The sequence below is a fragment of the Periplaneta americana genome, chromosome 11 (assembly GCF_040183065.1).
Source record: "Periplaneta americana isolate PAMFEO1 chromosome 11, P.americana_PAMFEO1_priV1, whole genome shotgun sequence".
In the NCBI taxonomy this organism is placed as follows: domain Eukaryota; kingdom Metazoa; phylum Arthropoda; class Insecta; order Blattodea; family Blattidae; genus Periplaneta; species Periplaneta americana.
The window spans coordinates 168,936,399-168,961,905 of NC_091127.1; the positions used below are offsets into that span (position 1 = coordinate 168,936,399).

General features: G+C 33.2%; 1 protein-coding gene across 5 annotated transcripts; it reads right to left on the minus strand.

The window, feature by feature from the left end:
- Positions 1–341: 341 nt before the first annotated feature.
- On the minus strand, positions 342–23,661 carry LOC138709578 (coiled-coil domain-containing protein 81-like). 5 transcript variants are annotated; one of them, XM_069840452.1, is made up of 8 exons: positions 23,399–23,661; positions 22,090–22,253; positions 17,725–17,857; positions 14,422–14,483; positions 11,898–12,056; positions 10,819–10,917; positions 5,671–5,821; positions 342–2,005 (listed from the first exon to the last, which is right to left on the minus strand). In XM_069840452.1, exons 3-8 carry the CDS (start codon positions 17,795–17,797, stop codon positions 1,881–1,883), a joined length of 669 nt encoding a protein of 222 aa, XP_069696553.1. In that variant the 5' UTR covers positions 17,798–17,857; positions 22,090–22,253; positions 23,399–23,661; the 3' UTR covers positions 342–1,880. The 5 variants fall into 5 exon arrangements, with proteins under 5 accessions (XP_069696553.1, XP_069696552.1, XP_069696551.1 ...); XM_069840451.1 differs by having other exon boundaries at positions 17,725–17,860; positions 22,096–22,253; positions 23,399–23,660; XM_069840450.1 differs by having other exon boundaries at positions 17,725–17,860; positions 23,399–23,660.
- Positions 23,662–25,507: the final 1,846 nt, after the last annotated feature.

Consider the following 25,507-nt stretch of genomic DNA (forward strand, 5'->3'; position numbering starts at 1 on the left):
TCCATTGTTTGTCGATAATAGCCTCTTACGTTGTATACTGGCGTTCAAAGATATCTGACCTACAATATTTTCTAATTGTGTAAGCAAACTTTCTACTTATGGAATAAGTCAGAACCAAAACTATAACAAATTGACAAACTTTGAAATAGTTCCGCTAGTTCTCAAAGACGATACAGTTATTGGGACAGCTAAAAAAGTGTTGGGGGAAACGGTAATGTAGATTAAGTATAAAAATTATCTTCATAATTGACATTATCAGCGGTTTCCCGCTAAACTTAGTGCATTTTACAATTATTACAGGGGGATGAAATTTTGAATTCTATAATGCAGGTATATTAATGTACTATTGGCGACACTGATTATTCTTCTCCATCTATTAATAGACGTAATAACTAAAGAAACCTCACTTACACAAACAAATTATCGAAAGCTAGAGATTAATAGCAGTCAGATATCTTTGAATGCCAGTGTACTATTGGTACCAGTATATTGTAAAAGCCTTCTACATATATTAAATTTCAACTATACTGTGACTATGAATTAAGATTTTGTAGTACTACTAAGATTTTTATGACATGTTCCATATACTAGCTATGAAGTAATGTACGAATACCATGAAATGTAAATAAATAAAATGCAATACAAAATTCAGTACAATGTGCATTGTGTTGCAAATGACAATAATCTCTTGTGTGTGTTACATACCCATTAAGATTCTGTTGAATTTGCTTTTGTTTCCTCTTGCATATTTTAATTTCCTTAACTTTTGGGTTATTTAAAATTGTTTGAAACACATCTGTCTATTAATTCTGCTTATTGTGCGTGCCAGTCGCATGGATTAAACAAATAAACATTTTATATCTTTAAATTGTTTCACCTTTGATATTACATATTCAAATGTGGACATGGTAGGATATCAAAGGAAGTTTCTTATAGCCCAATCTCCATCACATTTCCTGTCACAATATTTAAGCTTCTTCCACTTAAATATAAAATGGATTTACAGAATTCAGAATGCAGACCCATATTGAACATTTTATACCTTCTCACAGCTGATTAGTTGCTCTAACTTCTCTATTTAAGATATTTTCTTGAGTTAGTCCCACATTAGTGCGAAAGTTGACAAAGAGCTCTGGGTTGACTGCAGAATTTCTCATATACACAGAAAGGACATTACTTAGAGCAAGTTACTACCGGTGTTTGTTTTTTGCTCGTAATTGTAGGGATGAGTGCCTTTACTTAATGGATAATAGGGTACAGTACCGATAATTGAAGCAAGAGGGATATTTTCAAAATTAATATCAGGAAACAAAATATCAATGTTTTCATATGTTCGTTAACATAGCCTTTAAAATATACATAATATATTGATTTCATTGGATTGACATGAACTTATCAAGTAATGAGAATAATTGATTGAAATCAGCGGATATTTAAATTGTTTTTTCACCAGGACATACCTTCGCAAGGGGGCGGAGTTTGGTCCAGAAGTACGACAGAGAGAAAGTTTGTCATTGCTGTGACAAAAACATACCTGAATTGAAAATGAGTAAGGGCGTTTTAAAAAGCACCATTTTTCAGGAAGACTACCGGTTTAAGAAAAAGTATTAGACATTTCTAGCGTAAGTACCATCTTCCATCGCCCTTACACTTGGTACATAACCAACAGAACAGTAGGCATATGAATACATGTTGTATATATGTGAACACACGCCCCAAACGCTCAATAAATATTATTAATAATCAAAATACATGAATTCAACATTTGAAGAGCATAGTGTAATAATTAGAACTGGCATACAACTTCGTTTCGAAGTATATTAACAAAAATTTAAACCATCAGTCACATGAAAGCATTCTAATATGACGTATGAAACATTTTAACTTTCATTTTGTTCACAAGCTTGCGTTTCAACTTGATTGTTCGTGGTAATATTTTCCTCTGGTAGTGGTGAAGATGTATGCCGTGGCTTCTCAAAGTTGATTTCTCTCGCAAACTTGGACTCTACAAACATAAAAATCGTTAACTTAATATCAATTATCTGTAGTAACCTCTGATTAGGATATGAATTTTCAATATCAATTGTTTTATATTGCCCTTAAAATCATCTACTTAAGTCAAATTTCACGATAATAAATAGCAAAAGAAATGAGCGTTGCCATCACAAAGACTCTTCCTGGTGCACCCTTTCATAGATGTAGAAACTTCCATCATTTCGGAACTGTCGCAGTTCCATATCAGACAAGGAAAGTAGGGTCTTTTATCAAGACCTGGGTGTTGAGAACTGTAGCTACATCGAGTAGTGCAAAATATAGTGTTAATATAAATCATCTTTCCGATTACAAGCTTGAATAACTATCATTAGGAGACACTTAGGAACATGATATTGGTATCAATGGAAAGAGAAACTCAAATATTTTTTGTTATCCATTCGCTTAAATCACATGTGCTACTCTTAAATCAGCGAAAATTAGAAAACATGAAATTGGTATCAACAGAAACAGAAACTCCAACAATTTTTTAATTTTTTCACTGGAAAATATGAAACATGAAACAAAAAGAGAAACATTTGGTTCACAACCGTAAGTAAGTCACATGTGCTCAATGTGAGCTCCTTGTGTCACACGACACACATCAAGTCTGTAGTCAATTTCCTGCCATATATGTTGTAGCATTGGACCATCCACCAGTGCAATGGCCTCTGTGATGCGGGCACGAAGACACTCAATGGTAGGTGGTAATGGTGGCTGATACACTTGTTGTTTTATAAAACCCCACAGAAAAAAACCACAAGGAGTGAGGTCGGGGGAACGTGGAGGCCAATGCAAACATCCTAAATCTTCACGGCCAGTACATCCAATCCATTTCCTTGGAAGTCGTGTACTCATTTCGTTTCTGACATCTAAGTGGTAATGGAGTGGTGACCCATCCTGCTGAAAAATGATACCTTCGATGTCCTGTTCCAGTTGTGGAAGAAGCCATAACTGTAACATGTCTAGGTACCACTTACGGATACTGGGCCCACTGGGTGGATCAACACCAAATTTTCTTCTAAAATTGAGTTGTACAGTGACAACAGACTGGGATATGTGAAAATCTAGCACACAAAATGCCCTCCTGTCTTCGTTTGCAGACATTTTTCTGTTCTATCGTCTCCTAACAACGAAATTAATAAATATGCGACAGGTTCACCAACATAACAAAAATATTTGAGTTTCTCTTTCCATTGATACCAATATCATGTTTCTAAGTGTCTCCTAACGATAGTTATTCAAGTTTGTAATCGAAAAGATCATTTATAGTAACACTGTATAATTAACATACACCTATTAATACGTATATTCATAAATGCACATATTCTGCAATCATGGTTAGTAGCCCTATATGTCCAGTCCAGTTGACTGGCTAAAAACCACTCAGATTTCCCGTGCGTTCACCTTTGTCTTCCTTGATGATAAAGCAAAAATAAAGTTCTGAAATACTGAATGTTTCTACATCAGCGACACGGTGAGAAAGAAAAAACTTCGCATCACGGTGGATCGTCGAAGTCTTAACTGTACACCGACGTTCAAAGATATCTGACTTACGATTTTATGATCGTGTAAGCAAACTTTCTAACCACGGGACAATTCAGAACCAAAGATATAACAAATTGACAAACTTTGAAAGAGTTCCGCTAATTCTCACTATTATTGGGGCGGTTAAAAAGTGTCGGGGAAAATGATTATGTAGATTAAGCGTAAATGATTCTCATAATTGACATATCAACGGTTTCCAGTGAAACCCAGTGTTATTTTACAATCAATAGAGGGGGATTGAATATTGGATTTCATAATGCGTGTATATTTATATACTATTGGCAACACTGATTATTATCTTCGCCATCTATTCACAGAAGTAATAATTAAAGAAGTCACACACTAACAAATTATCGATCACTATCGATTAGTAGGGTCAAATGTCTTTGAACACCAATCTACATATTTTACTTCCGTGTGTAACTTTTCTGATTACTGGAATTATACGAGTATAACAAATGCTAGATTTTACTTAGTAAAATGTAATGATTTTAATTTAACTTCATAACTTATAGTTACAGAAAACGCTTATCAATTGTTAAGTGTTTACACAAGAATAAGTTAATGATTACAAAAACAATTTTTTACAACATTTTGATTACCGGTATACAACTTTTAATGCTATATCACTTAGGAATATGGTTATCACTTTCACGTGTTAATGGTGATTAAGTTTATAAATGGAGCGTCGACTGGAACAACGTTTTAAGTTACACTCGGTAAAATTTACAGGAGCTGCAAAAATGTGTACACGTACAACATTGTTCTTATAGGGTAGCAAACTTTTGAGTGGACAAATTTCACGTACTGCATTGATGGACAGTTGCAAGCCAAAGAGTATAGCAAGGTAACGTGATATACATTATTACACGGAAACACGCCGAATGAAAATTTTGTAATTTACAACGTTGTTCCAGCCGACGCTTCAGATATCTAGTTAACTATATATATATATATATATATATATATATATATATATATATATATATATATATATATATAGTAGTTTCAATTTACAGTGGCGTAGCATGAAATTTTAACCAGGGGACGCTAATTCAAGTTGTTTTTCATGCAATATGAGAAAACGTATTACAAAAATATAGTCTTAAAATAAATAGTAGTCAATGTCAAGTCAGCAGTCGAAGATTGATTGGAACCTCGTAAGTAACACCAATAAGGCATAATCTCAAATGGTATGTAGTAAAATATGATTTCACGGTTTACACATATCTCTAACAAATAGACACGTATACGTATAACATTAGCTCACTCCCTGTCATAGTTAGAGGAATCACAATATTAACGGTCAATAGATAAAGTACGTAAGTATGCGTCTGTCTTTCGGTTGTGTCCTTCATTGATAGCAAGGGAGTCGGTCATTTGTTTTTTAGATCACACTTTTGTTCGTAAGTCAGTCTTGATAATAGAATTGTCCTAAAAATTCAAGTAAATTGGTGTCAGGAACTGTTATTTCACTCATTATTTATTATATCAGCCACAATGCACACTAACACTTCAAATGAACACAACTGACGAAAAGGGATAACTCGGAAACTACTTATTTTCAATGTCAAAGCTAGCTTTTTGCTAGCCTTGCGACAAGGATAGTTTAGTTAGAAAGGGATGGAAAATCTGCGGGGTGGGTTGCACAGAAGAATGAGTGTAAGAAACCAGTCTGCTTGGAAGCTGGTGTGTGCAAGCTTATTGTTTACTGCTGCATCACAAATCATCCTGAGCTGCCGCATCACAATATTTAACGCGTAAATATAAATTCTATTAAAATTAATAAATAATTTTGTCCATAGACTGTAGGTTTATTATGAAATTATTATTAACTGAAGAAGCTGAGCTTTTTGGCTTACATTTACGCTACGCCACTGTCAATTTAGCAGAAGCAGTCTTCAGTCTAGTCCTAAAAATGGCTCCTACTAAGCTGAAAGTAGTCAACTAGATAGCTATAAACTTAGTTCATTATTAACACGTGAAAGTGATACCTTAAATTATATTATTTTCTAATATGTTACTACTCATACAAACAAACAAGAAAAATCTATTCAACTCTCTAATATTAACATGCAACAAACTGTTTACCTTTATTGCTGGAATCAAATCTATCACCAGTGGTTTTCAAAATATCCTGATGAAAATTCATTGTAACTTGTTTATTTCTGACATAGAGATTTCCGATGTTTGGAAAGGGTATCTCTACATCTTGATCCTGACTCAAAAGTCTTGCTAAAGCCTAAAAAATAAAACAAATATTGAACATTGGAGGAATATCAAAGAAATTTTTCATGTATATGATTATTAGTTTTATTCGAATAGAAAATATTACAAAATGTGAAACAAACAATCACCTCTAGAATTCCTTGAACAAGTTCAACTGGTGAGAAGAATGTGTAATTATACTTGTTTTTTTGAAAGATGGGACAAGAGGGCTTGATATATGAAGGCCTCTTCAGATGGGACATGACAGTTAAGCGGCCAAGCTTGGAACTACAGTGCTATGTTGCCAATACGGACTACCACGCTGCCAGCTGATGGAAGCTATAGCAATTGACGTTAAGATGGCTGACGTTAAAACACATTCATTGACAATTGACGCGAAGATAAGAAAACAATACAAAAATCGACAGAGAATCAAAGACGAAACGTACCAATGCTACCATTGTGTGCACAATAAATGTTTCCAAGAGAGCTATTAAACACTCGCCATGTGAGACCTGTAAGTTTGGCAACTCAACCGTTGTTACCATAGCAACAGGCCTACCACGTTATGTGATATTCAGTTGTTTTTCCGATCGCAATGCTCCTGTCATGTCTCATCTTTCAAAAAACAAGTATAGTATTGGAAAAATATTCCTGTGTTCCACACCACAACATTAGGATAATATACTGTTATTTCTATGTTGGATCTTCAGTTGGTTTTTAGTGGCTCAAGATCGTGTAACACACTTTTCCTTCCAGGTTAGACTACAAAAACGTAGCAGTACACTGATGTTCAAAGATACCTGATCCCTAGTAATCGATGGTGATCGATAATTTGTTCGTGTAAGTGTGGCTTTCTTAGTGATTACTTCTACGAATAGATGGCGAAGACAACAGTCAGTGTCGCCAATTGTACATAAATATGCCCGCATTATAAAATTCAAAATTTCATCGTTAGATTTAGCGGGAAACCGCTAATACTGTCAGTACATGAGAGTCTTTCTCGATACAAACATGGAAGATCAATTAGTTCGGCATATCCTTCGCCTTGATTCTAAAGCCTATGACATAAGACAATTAACATCCTGATGTACTTCATGATTACACGTTTGAGTACGACCTGGTTCTAATCGAAAATTGATGTGAAATTCGCGTTGAAGAAGACATTATCACTCCCCAATAACATCACAGACACCATCTGCGCGAGGACATTTAAGCTTGCCTAATTTCTCACCTACTGATACTTCCTTTGAGGAATTCAATTCAATTCAATTTATTTGGCCATTAGACATACAGTTTTAGGCTTCGTCAGAATACATTGAAAAACATATGAATACATTTTAGTAAAATTTAAATAATACAATGAAAATATGAAATAATTTGAAACTTTTAAATTAAAGAAAACTAACTAAATTGCAATTAATCTTATTTATTAAAATACAAATTCATACAAATTTATGTTGAAAAACTCAGCAACAGAATAAAAAGGATTATTTAATAAAGAATTGTAAAATCTAGTTTTGAAGCTATTGATCGGTAATTTATAATATTCACTGGGGAGCTTATTATATAATTTCATCCCCATAATTAAAACGTTTGTGTTGCTCTTGTGTAATCTACAATATGGAATATTAATTTGTTCACTATTTCTAATTTCATGATCATATATATTGGCCACTAATGAGTAATTGTCGATATTTTGTCGAGTGTAAAGTACTAGATCATATATCTATACTAATAATAAATCTGTAACCGAAATTTTTCTGGTAATTTTCGATTTTCCAAAAATAATTGGTCCTAACATATATAATTAACCACCCTGAAACCGAAAACCGCTTTTTTGAAATTTTTGTTTGTATGTCTGTCTGTCTGTCTGTCTGTCTGTCTGTCTGTATGTATGTTTGTTACCTTTTCACGCGATAATGGCTGAACGGATTTCAATGAAAATTGGAATATAAATTAAGTTCGTTGTAACTTAGATTTTAGGCTATATGGCATTCAAAATACATTATTTAAAAGGGGGGTTATAAGGGGGTCTGAATTAAATAAATCGAAATATCTCGCTTATTATTGATTTTTGTGAAAAATGTTACATAACAAAAGTTTCTTTAAAAATAATTTGCGATAAGTTTTATTTCTTGAAAAATTTTTATAGGACTGACATTTAATGAGATAAATGAGTTTTAAAATTAAAATAACTGCCATCTAAGGCCGTGTAATGAATTAAAAAACAAATGACTTCGTCTATAAGGGGCCTTGGACAGCAACAATCGAAAGCTATGAAAGATAGCCTACAGAGAATGTTTCTGTGTTTGTATGAAGTAATATCGGAAGCTAAATTAACCGATTTGTATAATTAATTATTATTTCACCATTGGAAAGTGTAGTTTCTCTAGATGGACATAATGCTATAATGTTATTACAGTAACTTCTGATATAATATAATATAATATAATATGTAATATTATATAATATAATTTAAGTTATTTGAAGGGTTCAGAACCATAGTGGGCCAAGCGCCATTTACTGAATACATAGAAAACAAGGGTTAAAATTAAGTTATTACCATAATTCAATGGAAACCTATAACAAGTAAAATAAAATATACACATTAAATCTAAATGATCTCAATCTTCATTAAACTATGGTTGCATGTAATAAAAATTAAGAAACATGTTAAAGGAATTGTCATTGCACCAAATGAGTGTCTCTGGACCAAAATGATCGCATTTTAATTATTTGGATCCAATTTAAATTAAGTAACATATTAAACGATTTATCCCTTTATCAAACACGAATGTTCCCTGGATCAAATGTCCTGTTTTAATTATGTCATTACTTTATATTTATTTCTAACGGGCGCAGCGGAGCGCACGGGTACGGCTAGTATATATATATATATATATATATATATATATATATATATATATATATATATATATACAAATTTAAGATTGTTAAAATCCGTGATTGTCTGAAAAGTGGCCGACAGTGATCCAGATAGTTTGATTTACATAAAAATCTAATGGCTTTCTTTTGTAAAATCAAGACGCTTCCAATTTTGGTTCCATTTCCCCAGAAAATTAGGGCATATCGGGTTATCGACTGAAAGAAAGAAAAGTTGGTACATCTTAAATAATTTTGAGAAACGCAAGTCGTTAATTTCTTTAAAACTCTTGATAGCTTTGTGCATACGTATTCGATGTCGCCACTTCCGCTGCCAACATTTCATCTGGTGGCAAAAGAGAAAACTGTGAGGCTCGGACGTAATAATGTCTGAAAACTACAGGAAACAGCTGAATGAGACTGAACAACAAAGAGAAGTTAGGCTTTCCTACAGATGTAAGTCATCTAATGCACTGCGTATATGTGGAGAAGATAGTTCATCAATTAATCTGGACAATCCAAAAAAAAAAAAAAACTGTTGTATCGGGTATAGTGGGTATTACTAAGATGACAATACTACAGAACTTTGGTTTTAGCAAATGCCTTACTATAATAATACCGGACAGCTAGCAATTTTACGTGCGAACGACGCTGGTGCTGCTCCCTAGGCGGCCGGTGTGGTGATACTCATGAAACAAGCTGTCATCAACTGCAATATATATTGTTGCTGGGCTAGTTAATAGTTTTATTAATTAGTGCTGTGTTAAAATGTCAGGGTGTATATGTGCTGTTTATAATTGCTACAATTACAGCATTACAAATTGCTCCAAATCGTACTTTCGATTTCCGAAGGATCATAAAACGTGAGCCAACAACATTCTTTAGTAGGCCTAATTCCTTCGTCTTTGTGTTGATAGAAAAATGCAAATTAGCTTTTTTATTTAGATGAACAGAAGTTAAAATGTATTGGAAATTTTAAGGTTTTATTGTTGTCCACATGCCTTTACTAATTATTACAAGCATCAGGTTACTATCTTTGCAGTTCTCAGCAATGTGTATATAAAGCATTATTGTAAATTCATTCTTAATGCCAGAATTGATTTTATCTCATTAAAGCAAAGAGAAAATATGTAACAATTAATTACGGAAAGTAATATGAAGTATACAATATTTCTCATAATATGCAGTTTTGATATAAGATAGTAATTTTACATTAAACATTATTCAACGTTTCTTAAGTATTAAGTATTTCATATAATATTCCACATTTTAAGCAATAGTCCGAATCCCGCTATGTTAATATTTGTATATGTGGACGTAATTTCATCCCGCTACGCTAGATGTCAGGTCCGCGATATTTCGCACTCGCGCCAATGCTGCTAGTATACAGTTGTCCGGTATTATTAAAGTAAGGTATTTGGTTTTAGTGTGTTGGAGAATGACGAAAATTGTTTCACGAGGCATGAGTGAAAAATGGCACGATGAAAAGATTCACATATGACCAACGTGAGTAAAATTATTATATAATATTTAGGTATTTTTCAGATTCAAGGTCTGTGTTGTAAATGTTGGGTTTTAAAGTGTTTCGTCTGCCATACTATGTCGAAATCTGTCCCATTATGAGAAGTCGACGCTTCGACATCGATTTGTATTTTTTTAATACAGAGATATTATAAATGATCACATTGGTACCAGATATGTGAAATATACGAAAAACATACATGTTAGGGAAAAATTTGAATAAAAATTGTATAAATTCGTTCCAAAATTAACATTTTTCCTTAGCGTGTCGAGATGTCCCTAAACGACCTTATATCTAAATTCGAACCCGTGTATTTTTGTCTAATATTCCATAAGTATTCCTACGATGATGATGATGATGACAACTACTACCGGTACTACCGAAATCCTAGGGACGGATCACTTTTAGTTTAGAAATACACCACTGCTTGTGACTATGGTTTATAGAAAGCATTTTAAATAATTTACTTAATAATCATTCATTATCGTAACTGTTATCTTATTTATTATCAATTATATTTATTTTATATTCATATTATGAATTTATATTTAGCAATCCTATTCGTAAGTGTGACAACGTTTTAGGATTAGCTACATTTATAATGAAAGAGTTCCATTAAGTACCGGTACCTCGGTAACTTCAGTAACACAGGCTTCAACCATTTGTCTGTCTTCACCAATGGAGCAAGCTATGGTGGCATGGTTCAACATGCAAATTGGAGTCTGTGTGAAGAAAAAAGTACATGGTAATAAATATAAAAATAGCATGTACGCTACTTCAATTTTCAAATATACATTTCGTTTACATCTTTTTTGCAAAAAAATAATAGTTATATTACAATCGACTCTCGATAATTCCCAGTGATTAATACATGAACTCCAGCGAAATATCAAAAATCTCGAATTATCGGCAAAAATGTATGCATTATAGGGGCCACCCATCAAACATTATACGCAAAAAAAAAAAGGTCAGCGGAAGTAATGGTTCGATTAGCGCTTTTAGCATTCGATATTCGATAAGCATTAAATGTCACCAAATTAAAAAATTAAATAGAAAAATTTAAACAGTTTGTTATACTACTGATGTGATATTAGTCACTTTGTATTATATTTTGGGTCCAGGGAAAATATATTTTACTATTACTGGCGTTATTTCCATTTTGAAGTAGGATACATATCAACAATATAAAACTGGCTGTTGATTTAGAAGTTGGCAATATATTTTATGTCGATTATATCAACAATACATATCGATAATAGCATTCATACCATTCAACCAATAAGGAGATTGGTCCCTATAATGCATCTGTGCCAACATTATAATGCTATACATTACTGCAGTGGGATAAAACGCACAGCATAGAAACAGACTTGACTGTCAACGCTTCTCAGCTGGTACTGACCCAGGCTCACGTGACGTGGGGAGAGAGGAGAGAGAAAGCGTAAATTGATTAAAAACGGAAATGACAACGTTACTTCGCCCAGCCCAGAAGAAAGGTTCGCGAATTATCCGCAAAGAGGATTAACCGCACGCGAATTATCGGAAGTCGACTGTACTTCAAAATTGCATCGTAAACTTTTATGATCACATAAAATACATTTCAATTATCTACCACGATTCCTCGCAACAATATTTTCAAGATGTTATCGACAATCTAAAAATGCAATATTAAAAGCTCATAACATAATGTTGTTTTACTTACTCTCCCAGTAGTATAAGGAATTCTGCTCCGAAGGTTATAAAATTGTACCAACTTTTCAGAAATGACGAAAGCGGGATGTTTAGTTTCAATATTCTTGTTTCCAACAAATGTCTTCCACTCAGAAAACGTGAAAGTTCCCAAATTCTTAATCGTTACACCCTTGAACATAAATCAATATGTTAAAAGCATATAAATATTCATCTTCCGTACAATAGAACAAAATTTGTACGTACGTAATTAGTCGTATTCATTACTGACACATTTAAAATGTACATTTTGACAATATTATAAAACTGTATGCAAGTCCATTGACAGCTAACAAAAATATTATATTATATCATATCATATTACATTACATTGTTGTTGTTTAGTCAACTGTCCGAAAACAGGTCTGAAACTCACAAAGTGATACCGAAAAGGACCACTTATGAGGCAACTAGGCCAGGAGATAATGGGGTAGGATGGCCGGTTTCTTTCTCCCTCCATTGCATACATCGCTGATTAGCTACATGTTACCACAGTTTAGTATATACAATCACGAAGCTTGAGTTGATGAGGGTACTAGGAACAATAGACTGTGCCGGTACTATTTCGCATTGTCTGTGATGAGGCAATAGTAGCGATCATAGTGGTTAGCAACTATCTATGGATGCATATTCCCTACGTATTGAGCTTCGTGATGTTACACAATCAAACTTCAGATGCATACAAACAATTGTTCTTCCTCTGACACATATCATCAAATGGGATGTAGGCCTACTGCCTGATAATAGAGGTACATATCAGCCAGAACCTCAATCAGAAGATTATATTATATTATATTATATTATATTATATTATATTATATTATATTATATTATATTATAAAGGAGCATCTTCTGCGGACCTCTGGAAAAAGAACTAAGGAAGAGACTATTGAAGTGCTTTGTGTGAAGTGTAGCATTGTATGGGGCAGAAACATGGACATTACGACGAAATGAAGAGACACGAATAGAAACATTTGAAATTTTGATATGGAGAAGAATAGAGCTTATGAAGTAGACAGACAGAATAAGAAATGAAGTTGTGTTGGAAAGAATGGATGAAGAAAGAATGATGCTGAAACTGATCAGAAAAAGAAAAGGGAATTGGTTGGGTCACTGGCTGAGAAGAAACTGGCTACTGAAGAATGCACTGGAAGGAATGGTGAACGGGAGAAGAGTTTGAGGTAGAAGAAGATATCATATGATAGACGACATTAAGATATGTGCATCATATGCGGAGTCTAACAGGAAAGCAGAAAATAGGAAAGACTGGAGAATACTGGGTTTGCAATAAAAGACCCGCCCATGGGCAGAACACTTATGTATGTATGTATGTATGTATGTATGTATGTATGTATGTATGTATGTATGTATGTATGTATGTATGTATGTATGTATGCATGTATGCATGTATGCATGTATGTATGTATGTATGTATGTATGTATGTATGTATGTATGTATGTATGTGTGTGTGTATGTAGAGATGGCCGATATTTCACAAACCGATATTTTGTCATTTTTTGTCACAGATAAACCTGTGACTGATGACGCGAAATATCTGTGACAAAATATCGCTATCGAAATCTGCTCCGTATTCATTACTCTGTGACTGATATTTTCTCCTCTACGTCGTAGGTTTGCGCGTGCGCATGATACAACAACAGCAATCGGGCGGTAGTTCCTCCATCTTATTATAAATGATGTAGTTATTACACGATTTAAATAATAACACCATTGGTTACCAGTACTTCATCTTGTGTAAAATTCTGTCTGAACAACTGTTTTGTTTTGTAATTATTTTCCAATGTTTTTCCGAATATTCATGTTTCATTAATTTTTATTCTCTGACTCAATATTATAATGTTAATGCACGACTTAAAATAATTTATCCATTATATTATATACAATAAAAAAGGTCAATTTTTAAAACGATTAGGATAATCATATAACCTCAATTTCTCCATACCCAACTACATTTAAAAATGAACAACTGGTTCAATATCTATAATATAACCTCTTGGTACATGAGGTTAACTTTTGACATGTTACTGTTCACTTAGGTAAGTATTAATTTGTTAATGGTACATGTACATAATTTCTTTGTTGGATTTTACCATATAAATCACTGATGAGCGGTGTGTAAAGAGAAATCGTATTCATATTTCACTGCTCTTCAATATTTCCTGCTAATTTTTATCGGTGTGACAAAATATCGGTGTAATTCATGCTACGTATCGATATAAAATATCGGTGTGACAAAATCACCGATAAAAGTCACAGATATTTAATTGTCACAGTCACAGTTGTCACAGATACTTGAAAATATCGTTTAAGCTCAACTCTATATGTATGTATGTATGTATGTATGTATGTATGTATGTATGTATGTATGTATGTATGTATGTATGTTATATCATGTAGGCCTAATGTTATATCATATCATATCATATTACATTACATCATAAATAATTCTACTCTGCCAAGAATTACCTGTACTTACCTTTCCATGTTGAAGTTTTTTTCTGATAAATCGTGATACACCATCCCATACTTTAGTCAATGCTACAAAATAGTACAACAATTTATTAGCGATAATATTTATGCAACAAGTGGATAATATTGATGATCATGGCATGACTGAATGTCTGACAACTTTCACGAGTGTCATAATAAGATTATCCACTAGTTGGATACAACACTTTATAACATCTTAGCATTATAAATTGTAAGAAATAAAGTATGAAATAAATTCGGGATCCATAGCTGATAAAGTCTTCAAATGTTCGTATCGATTAGTTACGCTTGGCACTCACGCTGAATAAAGAGAATTGGATGACCTTGCAGGTTATGTTACAAATGTTCCTTTATCTATATCTATACTAATAATAAATCTGTAGCCAAAATTTTTCTGGTAATTTTCAATTTCCCAAAAATAATTGGTGTTAACATGTATAATTAACCATCCTGAAACCGAAAATCGCTTTTTTTGAAATTTTTGTTTGTATGTCTGTCTGTCTGTCTGGATGTTTGTTACCTTTTCACGCGATAATGGCTGAACCGATTTATATGAAAATTGGATTATAAATTAAGTTCGTTGTAACTTAGGTTTTAGGCTACATGGCATTCAAAATACTTTATTTAAATGGGGGGTTATAAGTGGGCCTGAATTAAATAAATCGAAATATCTCGCTTATTATTGATTTTCAAGAAAAATATTACATAACAAACGTTTCTTTAAAAATAATTTCCGATAAGTTTTATTCTATACAAAATTTTGATAGGACTGATATTTAATGCAATAAATGAGTTTTAAAATTACAATAACTGCCATCTAAGTCGCTGTACTGAAATAAAAACAAATGACTTCGTCTATAAGGGGCCTTGGACAACAACAATCGAAAGCTATTAAACATAGCCTAAGAGAATGTTTCTGTGTTTGTATGAAGTAATAGCGGAAGCTAATTAATTGTTTAATTATTATTTCACCATTTGAAAGTGTAGTTTCTCTAGATGGACATAATTCTACAATGTTATTACAGTAACTTCTGAAACATATAGCAAGTAATATAAAGTATACACATTAAAACTAAATGATATGTCAATCTTCATTAAACTATGGTTGCATGTAATAAAAATTAAGAAACGTGTGAAAGGAATTGTCATTGCACCAAATGATTGCTCTCTGGACCAAAATGACCGCATTTTAATTATTTGGATGCAATTTAAATTAAGTAACATATTAAACGATTTATCTTTCTATCAAACACGAATGTTCCCTGGATCAAACGTCCTATTTTAATTATGTAATTACTTTATATTTATTTCTAACAGGTGCAGCGGAGCGCACGGGTACGGCTAGTTTTATTAATCTAGTTTCTCTGAACCGCAGAACTGTTTTATGTGATGCTACAAAAATGATACAAAATTGTTAGAGATTGGAAATAAATCATATGTTACCTTCTGTCCTGCATTTCATTTTTTGTTTCGTCGCGCGTACAAGCGGTAAGCAAGATAGCAAGCGTTCCGGTATTACGTCATAGCGAATACCTCGTTGCTTTTATTGGCACGCGTGCTATAATAAGCCGATTACGCACGATATTGGTTGTAGTAACAACCTGTTTATAATGCTAGGATGGCATAAAATTACTTTCTGTAGATATTAAAACTACGAATGTCTAAAGAAGTAAATAAGTTTATCTTTTGAGCAGTGTATAATATGCTTTAAAAATGACTTTTTGGCATAGAAAGGAGGGGTCACACGAGCAATACGGAGTTACTGATAACCTACTCGAACGACGTTTCAAATCTTTTTTGCGACATTGTTTGCTGCGAATACAGGAAATAAGTCAGTATTGCAATTAAAAAATGCTGGTAGGCCTACCCAAACAGTTAAAACGTTCCACACACAACCCTGTTTTCTTCAACTGATTCCTGACAATACCACGTAACACTTAAATAATATTATAATATTTAAAACATGTAAAACAAAAAAATGTTATGACTTCTCTTGCACAGGCAGTGAGTCTGTAACGATCTCTGTTCTCAAACAAAACAAAGGTCTGAGATATTTAATAGTTTTAATAAATAACTCAATGAAGGAAAAAGCTTGTAACTCAATTTTTTATGAGTAGGCTACTCTTTTTTAGCTATTGAGGAGTAGGCCTGCATGTCTTTATTCTTCATGTATCCGCGTCTGCTTAAACATGAACGTTTATTCGAAAACATTTTGACAAATTATTACTTTATTCATAATTATTTTACAGAGTGATTCACGAGGAAAAGTAAAAAATTTAGGATGTGAATTCTGAAGTCATTCTGAGTGAAAAAGTTCATATGAATATAGGTCCGTTTTCGAACGGTTACGGAGTTATGGCTCTTTGATTTCACAAAAACTTATGAGATTCCATTGTACTAACTCGCATTTAGAGACAGATAACGGACAAATTTAAAGTTCATATTCACGTATGCATACATACCTAATATTCTAGAAGTCGGAGTCGATGTTTTCGCACATTTTCAAAGGTACCTCCTTCTGCTTCAATGCACTGTTGCGCTCGGGCGTGAATCGCGCTCATCGCTCGGGAAAGTTGCACGTGGCTGTCTTTATGCCGCATCCAAAATAAGTCGATTAGCGCCTCTCTCGTTTCCCCGTTCCTTTGCTATACCAAGTCTTTCACCCAACCCCATAGACAGTAAATACTCTTCGATATGGTACCCTTCTGTTCGGAAAGCGTCGTTCATATTCAGCGACGGCACGCAAGGAACTTCCAACGCACAAACCATAAACATACACAAAATCGGCATATTCTGTAGTCGAAAATTTATAAAAAGCATCTTGAAAAACACAACTTAACACTTCCAATAACTGTACCTGTATAACTACTGTACTGTAGGAAGCTGACTGAACTGCTGTGAACTGATAAGTGATAGCGTATTTGTTGTGACATTTGTGATGCCTCACCACCCGGTTTGTTTCTCTTCTCTTATCTACATCGCTCACAATGTAGATTCCAATGTTACGTCATTCATCGGTGACCTTGTCTCACGTCAGCAGCATATGGTAACGTCTGATTCACATTAGGGCGAGACGTTTTACCAAAAAAATGCATCTAGCTCCGCAATCGTTCGAAAACGGACCTATGTTCATATGGACTTTTTCACTCAAAATGGCCTAAGATATCGTATCCTAAATTTTTTACCTTTCCTCGTGAATCACCCCGTATTGTAGGCAGTGAATAATCATAGCAAAGACAACTTGATTACTCTACAAATATATAAAATAAGAATACATTTTGATACTGACCAGCTTTTGAATATCTTTTTCCAATTAATGTTTTGTAGTTGTTCAATACTTCATCAAATATTTTCCGTGTCATTCTTGAAACACATATACGGCATAGGCTACTATGCAGTGCTTCTAAATGTTAGGTCGCTTTCTTCTGCAAGAAAATTAATGTGCATTAATTGTAATTATAATTATTGATGACAAAAATTATTTGATCATTACCTAACTAGTTGCGTAATGAATGTATTTACATTATTATCTTACTTACTTACTTACTTACTTACTTACTTACTTACTTACTTACTTACTTACTTACTGGCTTTTAAGGAACCCGCAGGTTCATTGCCGCCCTCACATAAGCCTGCCATTGGTCCCTATCCTGAGATAGATTAATCCATTCTCTATCATCATATCACACCTGCCTCAAATCCATTTTAATATTATCTTCCCATCTACGTCTCGGCCTCCCTAAGGGTCTTTTTCCCACCGGCCTCCCAACTAACACTCTATATGCATTTCTGGATTCGCCCATATGTGCTACATGCCCTGCCCATCTCAAACGTCTGGATTTAATATTCCTAATTATGCCAGGTGAAGAATACAATACGTGCAGTTCTGTGTTGTGCAACTTTCTCCATTCTCCTGTAACTTCATCCCTCTTAGACCCAAATTTCATGTGATATCTAGGTAACTGATCAAAAGTCTGTTCCAATTCCTCATAGAAGCTGTCTTTTATATGGTCGTCTTTCTCTTCTGTAGGGGCATGATCATTTATAACTACGATATCGCACCATCTACCCTTAAGTACTAAGTACGATAACCTATCACTGATAAATTCGACCTTTTTTACTGTTGATTTTATTCTTTTATGAATAAAGAATCCTGTTCCTAATTGGTGATTATCGTTTCCTTCCCCATAATACTTACTTACAAATGGCTTTTAAGGAACCCGAAGGTTCATTGCCGCCCTCACATAAGCCCGCCATCGGTCCCTATCCTGTGCAAGATTAATCCAGTCTCCATCATCATATCCCACTCCCTCAAATCCATTTTAATATTATCTTCCCATCTACGTCTCGGCCTCCCTAAAGGTCTTTTTCCCTCCGGTCTCCCAACTAACACTCTATATGCATTTCTGGATTCGCCCATACGTGCTACATGCCCTGCCCATCTCAAACGTCTGGATTTAATGTTCCTAATTATGTCAGGTGAAGAGTACAATGCGTGCAGCTCTGCGTTGTGTAACTTTCTCCATTCTCCTGTAACTTCATCCCGTTTAGCCCCAAATATTTTCCTAAGCACCTTATTCTCAAACACCCTTAACCTATGTTCCTCTCTCAGAGTGAGAGTCCAAGTTTCACAACCATACAGAACAACCGGTAATATAACTGTTTTATAAATTCTAACTTTCAGATTTTTTGACAGCAGACTGGATGATAAAAGCTTCTCAACCGAATAATAACACGCATTTCACATATTTATTCTGCGTTTAATTTCCTCCCGAGTGTCATTTATATTTGTTACTGTTGCTCCAAGATATTTGAATTTTTCTACCTCTTCGAAGGATAAATCTCCAATTTTTATATTTCCATTTCGTACAATATTCTGGTCACGAGACATAATCATATACTTTGTCTTTTCGGGATTTACTTCCAAACCGATCGCTTTACTTGCTTCAAGTAAAATTTCCGTGTTTTCCCTAATCGTTTGTGTATTTTCTCCTAACATATTCACGTCATCCGCATAGACAAGAAGCTGATGTAACCCGTTCAATTCCAAACCCTGCCTGTTATCCTGAACTTTCCTAATGGCATATTCTAAAGCAAAGTTAAAAAGTAAAGGTGATAGTGCATCTCCCTGCTTTAGCCCGCAGTGAATTGGAAAAGGATCAGATAGAAACTGACCTATACGGACTCTGCTGTATGTTTCACTGAGACACATTTTAATTAATCGAACAAGTTTCTTGGTAATACCAAATTCAATAAGAATATCATATAATACATCCCTCTTAACCGAGTCATATGCCTTTTTAAAATCTATGAATAACTGATGTACTGTACCCTTATACTCCCATTTTTTCTCCATTATCTGTCGAATACAAAAAATCTGATCAATAGTCGATCTATTACGCCTAAAACCGCACTGATGATCCCCAATAATTTCATCTACTTACGGAGTTAATCCTCTCAAAAGAATATTTCCTTCCCCATAATACAACAAATAATCTCCTATTTGTGTTATGCTGTTTCCATCTAACCTAACCTTCTGTACTCCCACAAAGTCTATTCTATATCTAGCTAGTTCTTTTGCTACTAATGTTACCCCTCCTGTTCTATATAGACTTGTAACATACCAAGTACCAAATCTCAAAACCTTATTCCTTTGCTGTGGTCGTGCCAGAGAATAAGTCCCATTCCGAGGCTTATTTGAAGAATTCGTAACAAGCTGTTTTTTACGGTGATGGGTTGTTAGCCCTTCGCCCAACCCCCAAGCTGGAGGACCACCCCTTATCGGCTGTCCGCGACTGCTTATTCAATATATTCGCAGCTACCCTCCATATCTGGAGGCCGTCTCCTCGATCCGCAACCTGAGGACGCGCCATGCCGTGGTGACAGGGACCCACAATACATGGTACAACATTATTATCAGTGATATAAAGTCCGCATTACATAATCAAAGTGGATATTACATATTTTCAGAAGGCCTTTTCCTGACACTGAAAAGTGCTTTCAGTGAATAGTCTGTCTATATGTACAGTGAATTCTTCTACCAGATTTTGTTCATATTCAGTACCAACAATCAATTCCATCTGGCAATAACCGTACTTAATAAAACATATTAAGTAATTATTAAACAAATAAATACGTAACATAAAATAGCCTTCCTAAAACGCTTTGCTTTTGAAATTTTCTTTTCATAATTACATCAAAAGAATGAAATCGTATTCCAAGAACTGTGTCAGAGAAATTATCTGTAGTATTGCACATCCAATCAAAACGTTTTCAGGCAAATATTTTAGATAGATCCACATGAATTAATTAAAAAAATTAACCTTACATAACCGTAGCGGTTTATACCGAAAGAGCAATGTAAATTATATTTATTGTACATAATGAACCGTAAATAATGTCATTAATTTCAGGGGGTTATTCTTTGAGCTATTTCAAAGAAAATGTTTGACACAATTTTGCTCGTTTTTTCATCCTTTTCGAGATATAAATAAATTGTTTTATATGACATTTCCTAGCCTGTTTTGGGAAGGCAATGATTTAGTTCCCAATATACTCAGTCAGTTTAAGAGAGCAGTGTATTATGATAATAAATAATCGAAAGAATCATTTCGTTTGCCTTGTTGCACGTGTAGAAAACCATCTACTGGAAGAAGTGGAACCTGATGATGAACGTCTTTTGTCTCCATTATTCATAATTACATTTAGTTCGTGAAGCATATGTTTTGTGAATGAATCAATGTGTTAATGCAGTGATAATTCCATATATAGGGCAGTAAAAATTGAAATGTGTTGTGGTTGTGATATAAGTATTGAAAACTGATTTATAGCGTCACATTGGCAGTGATAAAAGTGTACAATATTCGTTCAGTGGCCGATGGATACTCTATCTTGATATATTATTCTGCGACATAATTACAATGTTCCAACATAAAATAACCATTATAAAAAGAAACTACTTACCTCCTTTTATAGGCAATTAAATATAAGGACGATTTGATATTTTAATTAAAATTGAAGTATGGAGAGCAAGTTACGAATTTACTTTTACGAAAGAACACAAAGATATGTTTATTTTATTTTCGCTTCTATTTCCGTTTCTATGTTTACATCACTTCACTTCGTCTTCTTAACTTACCTTCAATATTGTTATATTTTCATATTGTTGCAATTGTGAATTCATGAACATTAATTAATAGGCTGTATATTTTTTGTGTTTTATCATTTAATATATAAGAAGTATAAAGACAGCATTGTGAAGCTATAAAAAGAACAATTCTGAGATTTTTTAATAAATGCACGTTTCCATTATCTTTGATAGTAATGAAAAAGTACAGTAAGCTATGTCTTTGGACTTCTGTCTGATTGTGTATTCAGCGATTTCTTCTAAATTCTTGGACGGATTTTATTCATGTGCATTATATACGTGACAATTTATCCTGGAATGATTCATACGAAATATATTTCTTAGTGAAACACTAGTGGGCCTACATTTGGAATAAAAAAACATACCGGTACAATGACGAACTAATCCCAATAAAATCCAAAGATCATTTACTGTTATTTTGTGTTGTATGAGGCGGTAAAATTAGTCGGACGAAAAACTTATTCCTAAGAAAAAATAATTATTTTATACTATAGGCCTACAACATACCTTTACCTTTCATTGCAAATATTATAAGTTCCAAAAATCCCTCAGATTACATCAGACTATGTAGAGGAGGGCAATGGCGAGCGTAAAAAAGAGATTATGTAATTATTCAAGGATTAGCATCCTTTGTTATAAACACATTTGTTACCATATGCGCAAGTGAGCCACTGAAACAAAAAATTATATATATTTTAACATTGTTAATAATAATAATAATAATAATAATAATAATAATAATAATAATAATAATAATAATAATAAATAATAAATAATAATAATAATAGACTAATAATAGTAGTAATAATAATAATAATAATAATCAACATCAGGGGCGTACTTAAGAAGGGTTACCAGATTTGAACTACCCCCTGGAACTTCTTAAAAAAATAACATATTTAGATTTTAGTATTTTTTATTCATAATCGTTTCCCCTTATCTAATTTTTCACTGCCAGAGTAACAAAATCTATATTGTAATGATCAAGATAGCACTATTAGGCTATAATTCGTACGTGCCGCAGCGTTGAGCGATCCATTATTCACAAAATGAGAACTCAAAATGGAAGAAAACAAATGATGGTAGCACAACAAACGGCTTGGCCTGCGTAACTCGTAAGACCATAATGCTTAGTTCGGCATAAACGATCGATTTTGCACTGCCTTACAAAAAAATAAAAAATAATGTTTAATAAATGGTAAAAATTAAATATTACAGTAGGCTACTTTCTACAAGGACTGTGAAATTTGCCTGTGAAATAAACTTTCAAGTGAAATCATTAGCTACTGGAATATAAGCACTTAAATGTTGTGCCTTTTTTTTTGGCACACTGTAAATAGGATGCCATTTGAAACCAATAAAGTTTACTGTCAAACCTTGTATACCTGAATAACTAACTTTTTGGACCAATGGTATGATATTGTGTGGTTAATCTTCAACAGCTTTTGTCTAAAACTTTATTTTTGTAAAATTAAAATTTAAGAGGTTATTAGCAATATTCTATATTTATTGTTAACCCTGTATAAATAAAAATATATATCACTCATACAAAAGCAAATCAGACGAAATCGAATTTATTTTATGACGACACAAAAAACATAATTTACTACGATGTAAATGACAAACAATTTACGGTATGTTCCATTTAGTGTATACTTGTATATTAATTTAATTTAATTTAATTTAACATTTTTAATTATATTCTTGTGAATAATTAATCATGGAATATAGCACTAAAACATTATTTACTGTCATTTGAGAATTTGTGAAACATTTAACAGGTAATTAAAAAGTTTATATTGTTTTTGTTTCTTACCGCCAATTCACAGCGCTGGAGTTCAGATGTTGTCCACCAATAAAAAGTTTATCGCCTTTTTAAAATAAATTGGTAACAAATTAATTCTTATACTGCTCGGAGAAACTACGACGATATCCGAGGGCGCGAAACGACGAGTTTCTTTCTGGGAAGTGTTAGATCACGACCGTACTCGCAGAGACGAGTCTGGCGCTGTGCCATACTGAAACATCGATATAAGGTGACCTGGTGACCAGCTGCACCTGACTCCAATCACATCTAAAGTTCTCACTGTTTACGTCACTTACCCTCCCACTTACAAGTTAGATGTTGAGAAGTCAGGAACAAGTTTCTACCAATGGCAGTAAGACCCGTGAAGTCCATTATCTTTTCCCTGAACACTTGAAATACAACAAGGAGGTACGAAATAATGGTCATGATTTGTGTGGCTCAATTTTTAGAGGTTGTGCCTGTAAGATCTGAAATCCTGGGTTCGATTCCAAGCAGGAAAATGTATATTTATTTCCCTTCCTAAAGATAGGATGTCTTGTGTTTGTTCTGTGTTGTCTCAAAGCATCTTCGTGGCCAGTGACTCCCATACGTGGATCTCCAGTGTAGGGTGACCAGACGTCCCGTTTTTAACAGGATTGTCCCTTTTTTCAGGCCCTTGTCCCCTGTCCCGAGAAAAGTATGCTCGGGACGCCAAATGTCCCGTTTTTTTTAATGCCGTCCCATATCCCTAAATTATTGTTGAAATATTTCTTTTATTTTATTTTATAACCATGTAAAACATCGATTAATTCTATATTGTTTCCATCAGATGTCATCGTAACGAATTCAATAAAGGCCATGTTAATCACAAAATGTAATTTCAAAACTATGTCTTGCATGGACTTCTATAGTTTCCTGAAGGAAAGCCCAACACTTCTAGAGCAAATTCACTCATCAAACAAATATGATGCAGATTGTACAGTTCATCTTTATGGAGAATGTTAAAATAACTAAAAGGTAAAATGAGGCAAATAAGTTTGTTATGAAACAAGTTCAGAATACAGTGAATGGATATAATGTAAGGTCCAATTAACCTGAAATATTTTAAACAGATAAGTTAACCTAATTAATCCAGACTAGTTGCAACATAAAACAATGATTAACAATGATTTAAGCCAAGTATCCATGCTACTCTATTATGTATAATTATTACGTCTATATCCTAGTTATTGTAAACAGTGTAGTATTTATTTATTTATTTATTTATTTATCTATCAATTTATCTATTTATCAACTCACTCACTTCTTTATTTATTTATTTATTTATGAATTTATCTACTTATCCAGTCACTCATTTATTTACTTATTCATTTGTCTATCTATCTATCTATCTATCTATCTATCTATCTATCTATCTATCTATCTATCTATCTATCTATCTATCTATCTATCTATCTATCTATCTATCTATCTATCTATCTATCTATCTATCTATCTATCTATCTATCTATCTATCTATATCTATATCTATATCTATATCTATATCTATATCTATATCTCTATCTCTATCTCTATCTCTATCTCTATCTCTATCTCTATCTCTATCTCTATCTCTATCTCTATCTCTATCTCTATCTATCTATCTATCTATCTATCTATCTATCTATCTATCTATCTATCTATCTATCTATCTATCTATCTCTATATCTATCTATCTATCTATCTATCTATCTATCTATCTATCTATCTATCTATCTATCTATCTATCTATCTATCTATCTATCTATCTATCTATCTATCTATCTCTATATCTATCTATCTATCTATCTATCTCTATATCTATCTATCTATCTATCTATCTATCTATCTATCTATCTATCTATCTATCTATCTATCTATCTATCTATCTATCTATCTATCTATCTATCTATCTATCTATCTACCTATGTATTTATTTATTTATTTATTTATTTATTTATTTATTTATTTATTTATTTATTTATTTATTAAACTTATCCCATCTCTGCCATAAAAATCTAAGCACTTAAAGTTTGTTTTCCAAATTTGGTCCTATACAAAATAAAATCACCTAATACAATATTGTTTTTAATTGGTTATTTTACGATACTTTGTCAACTG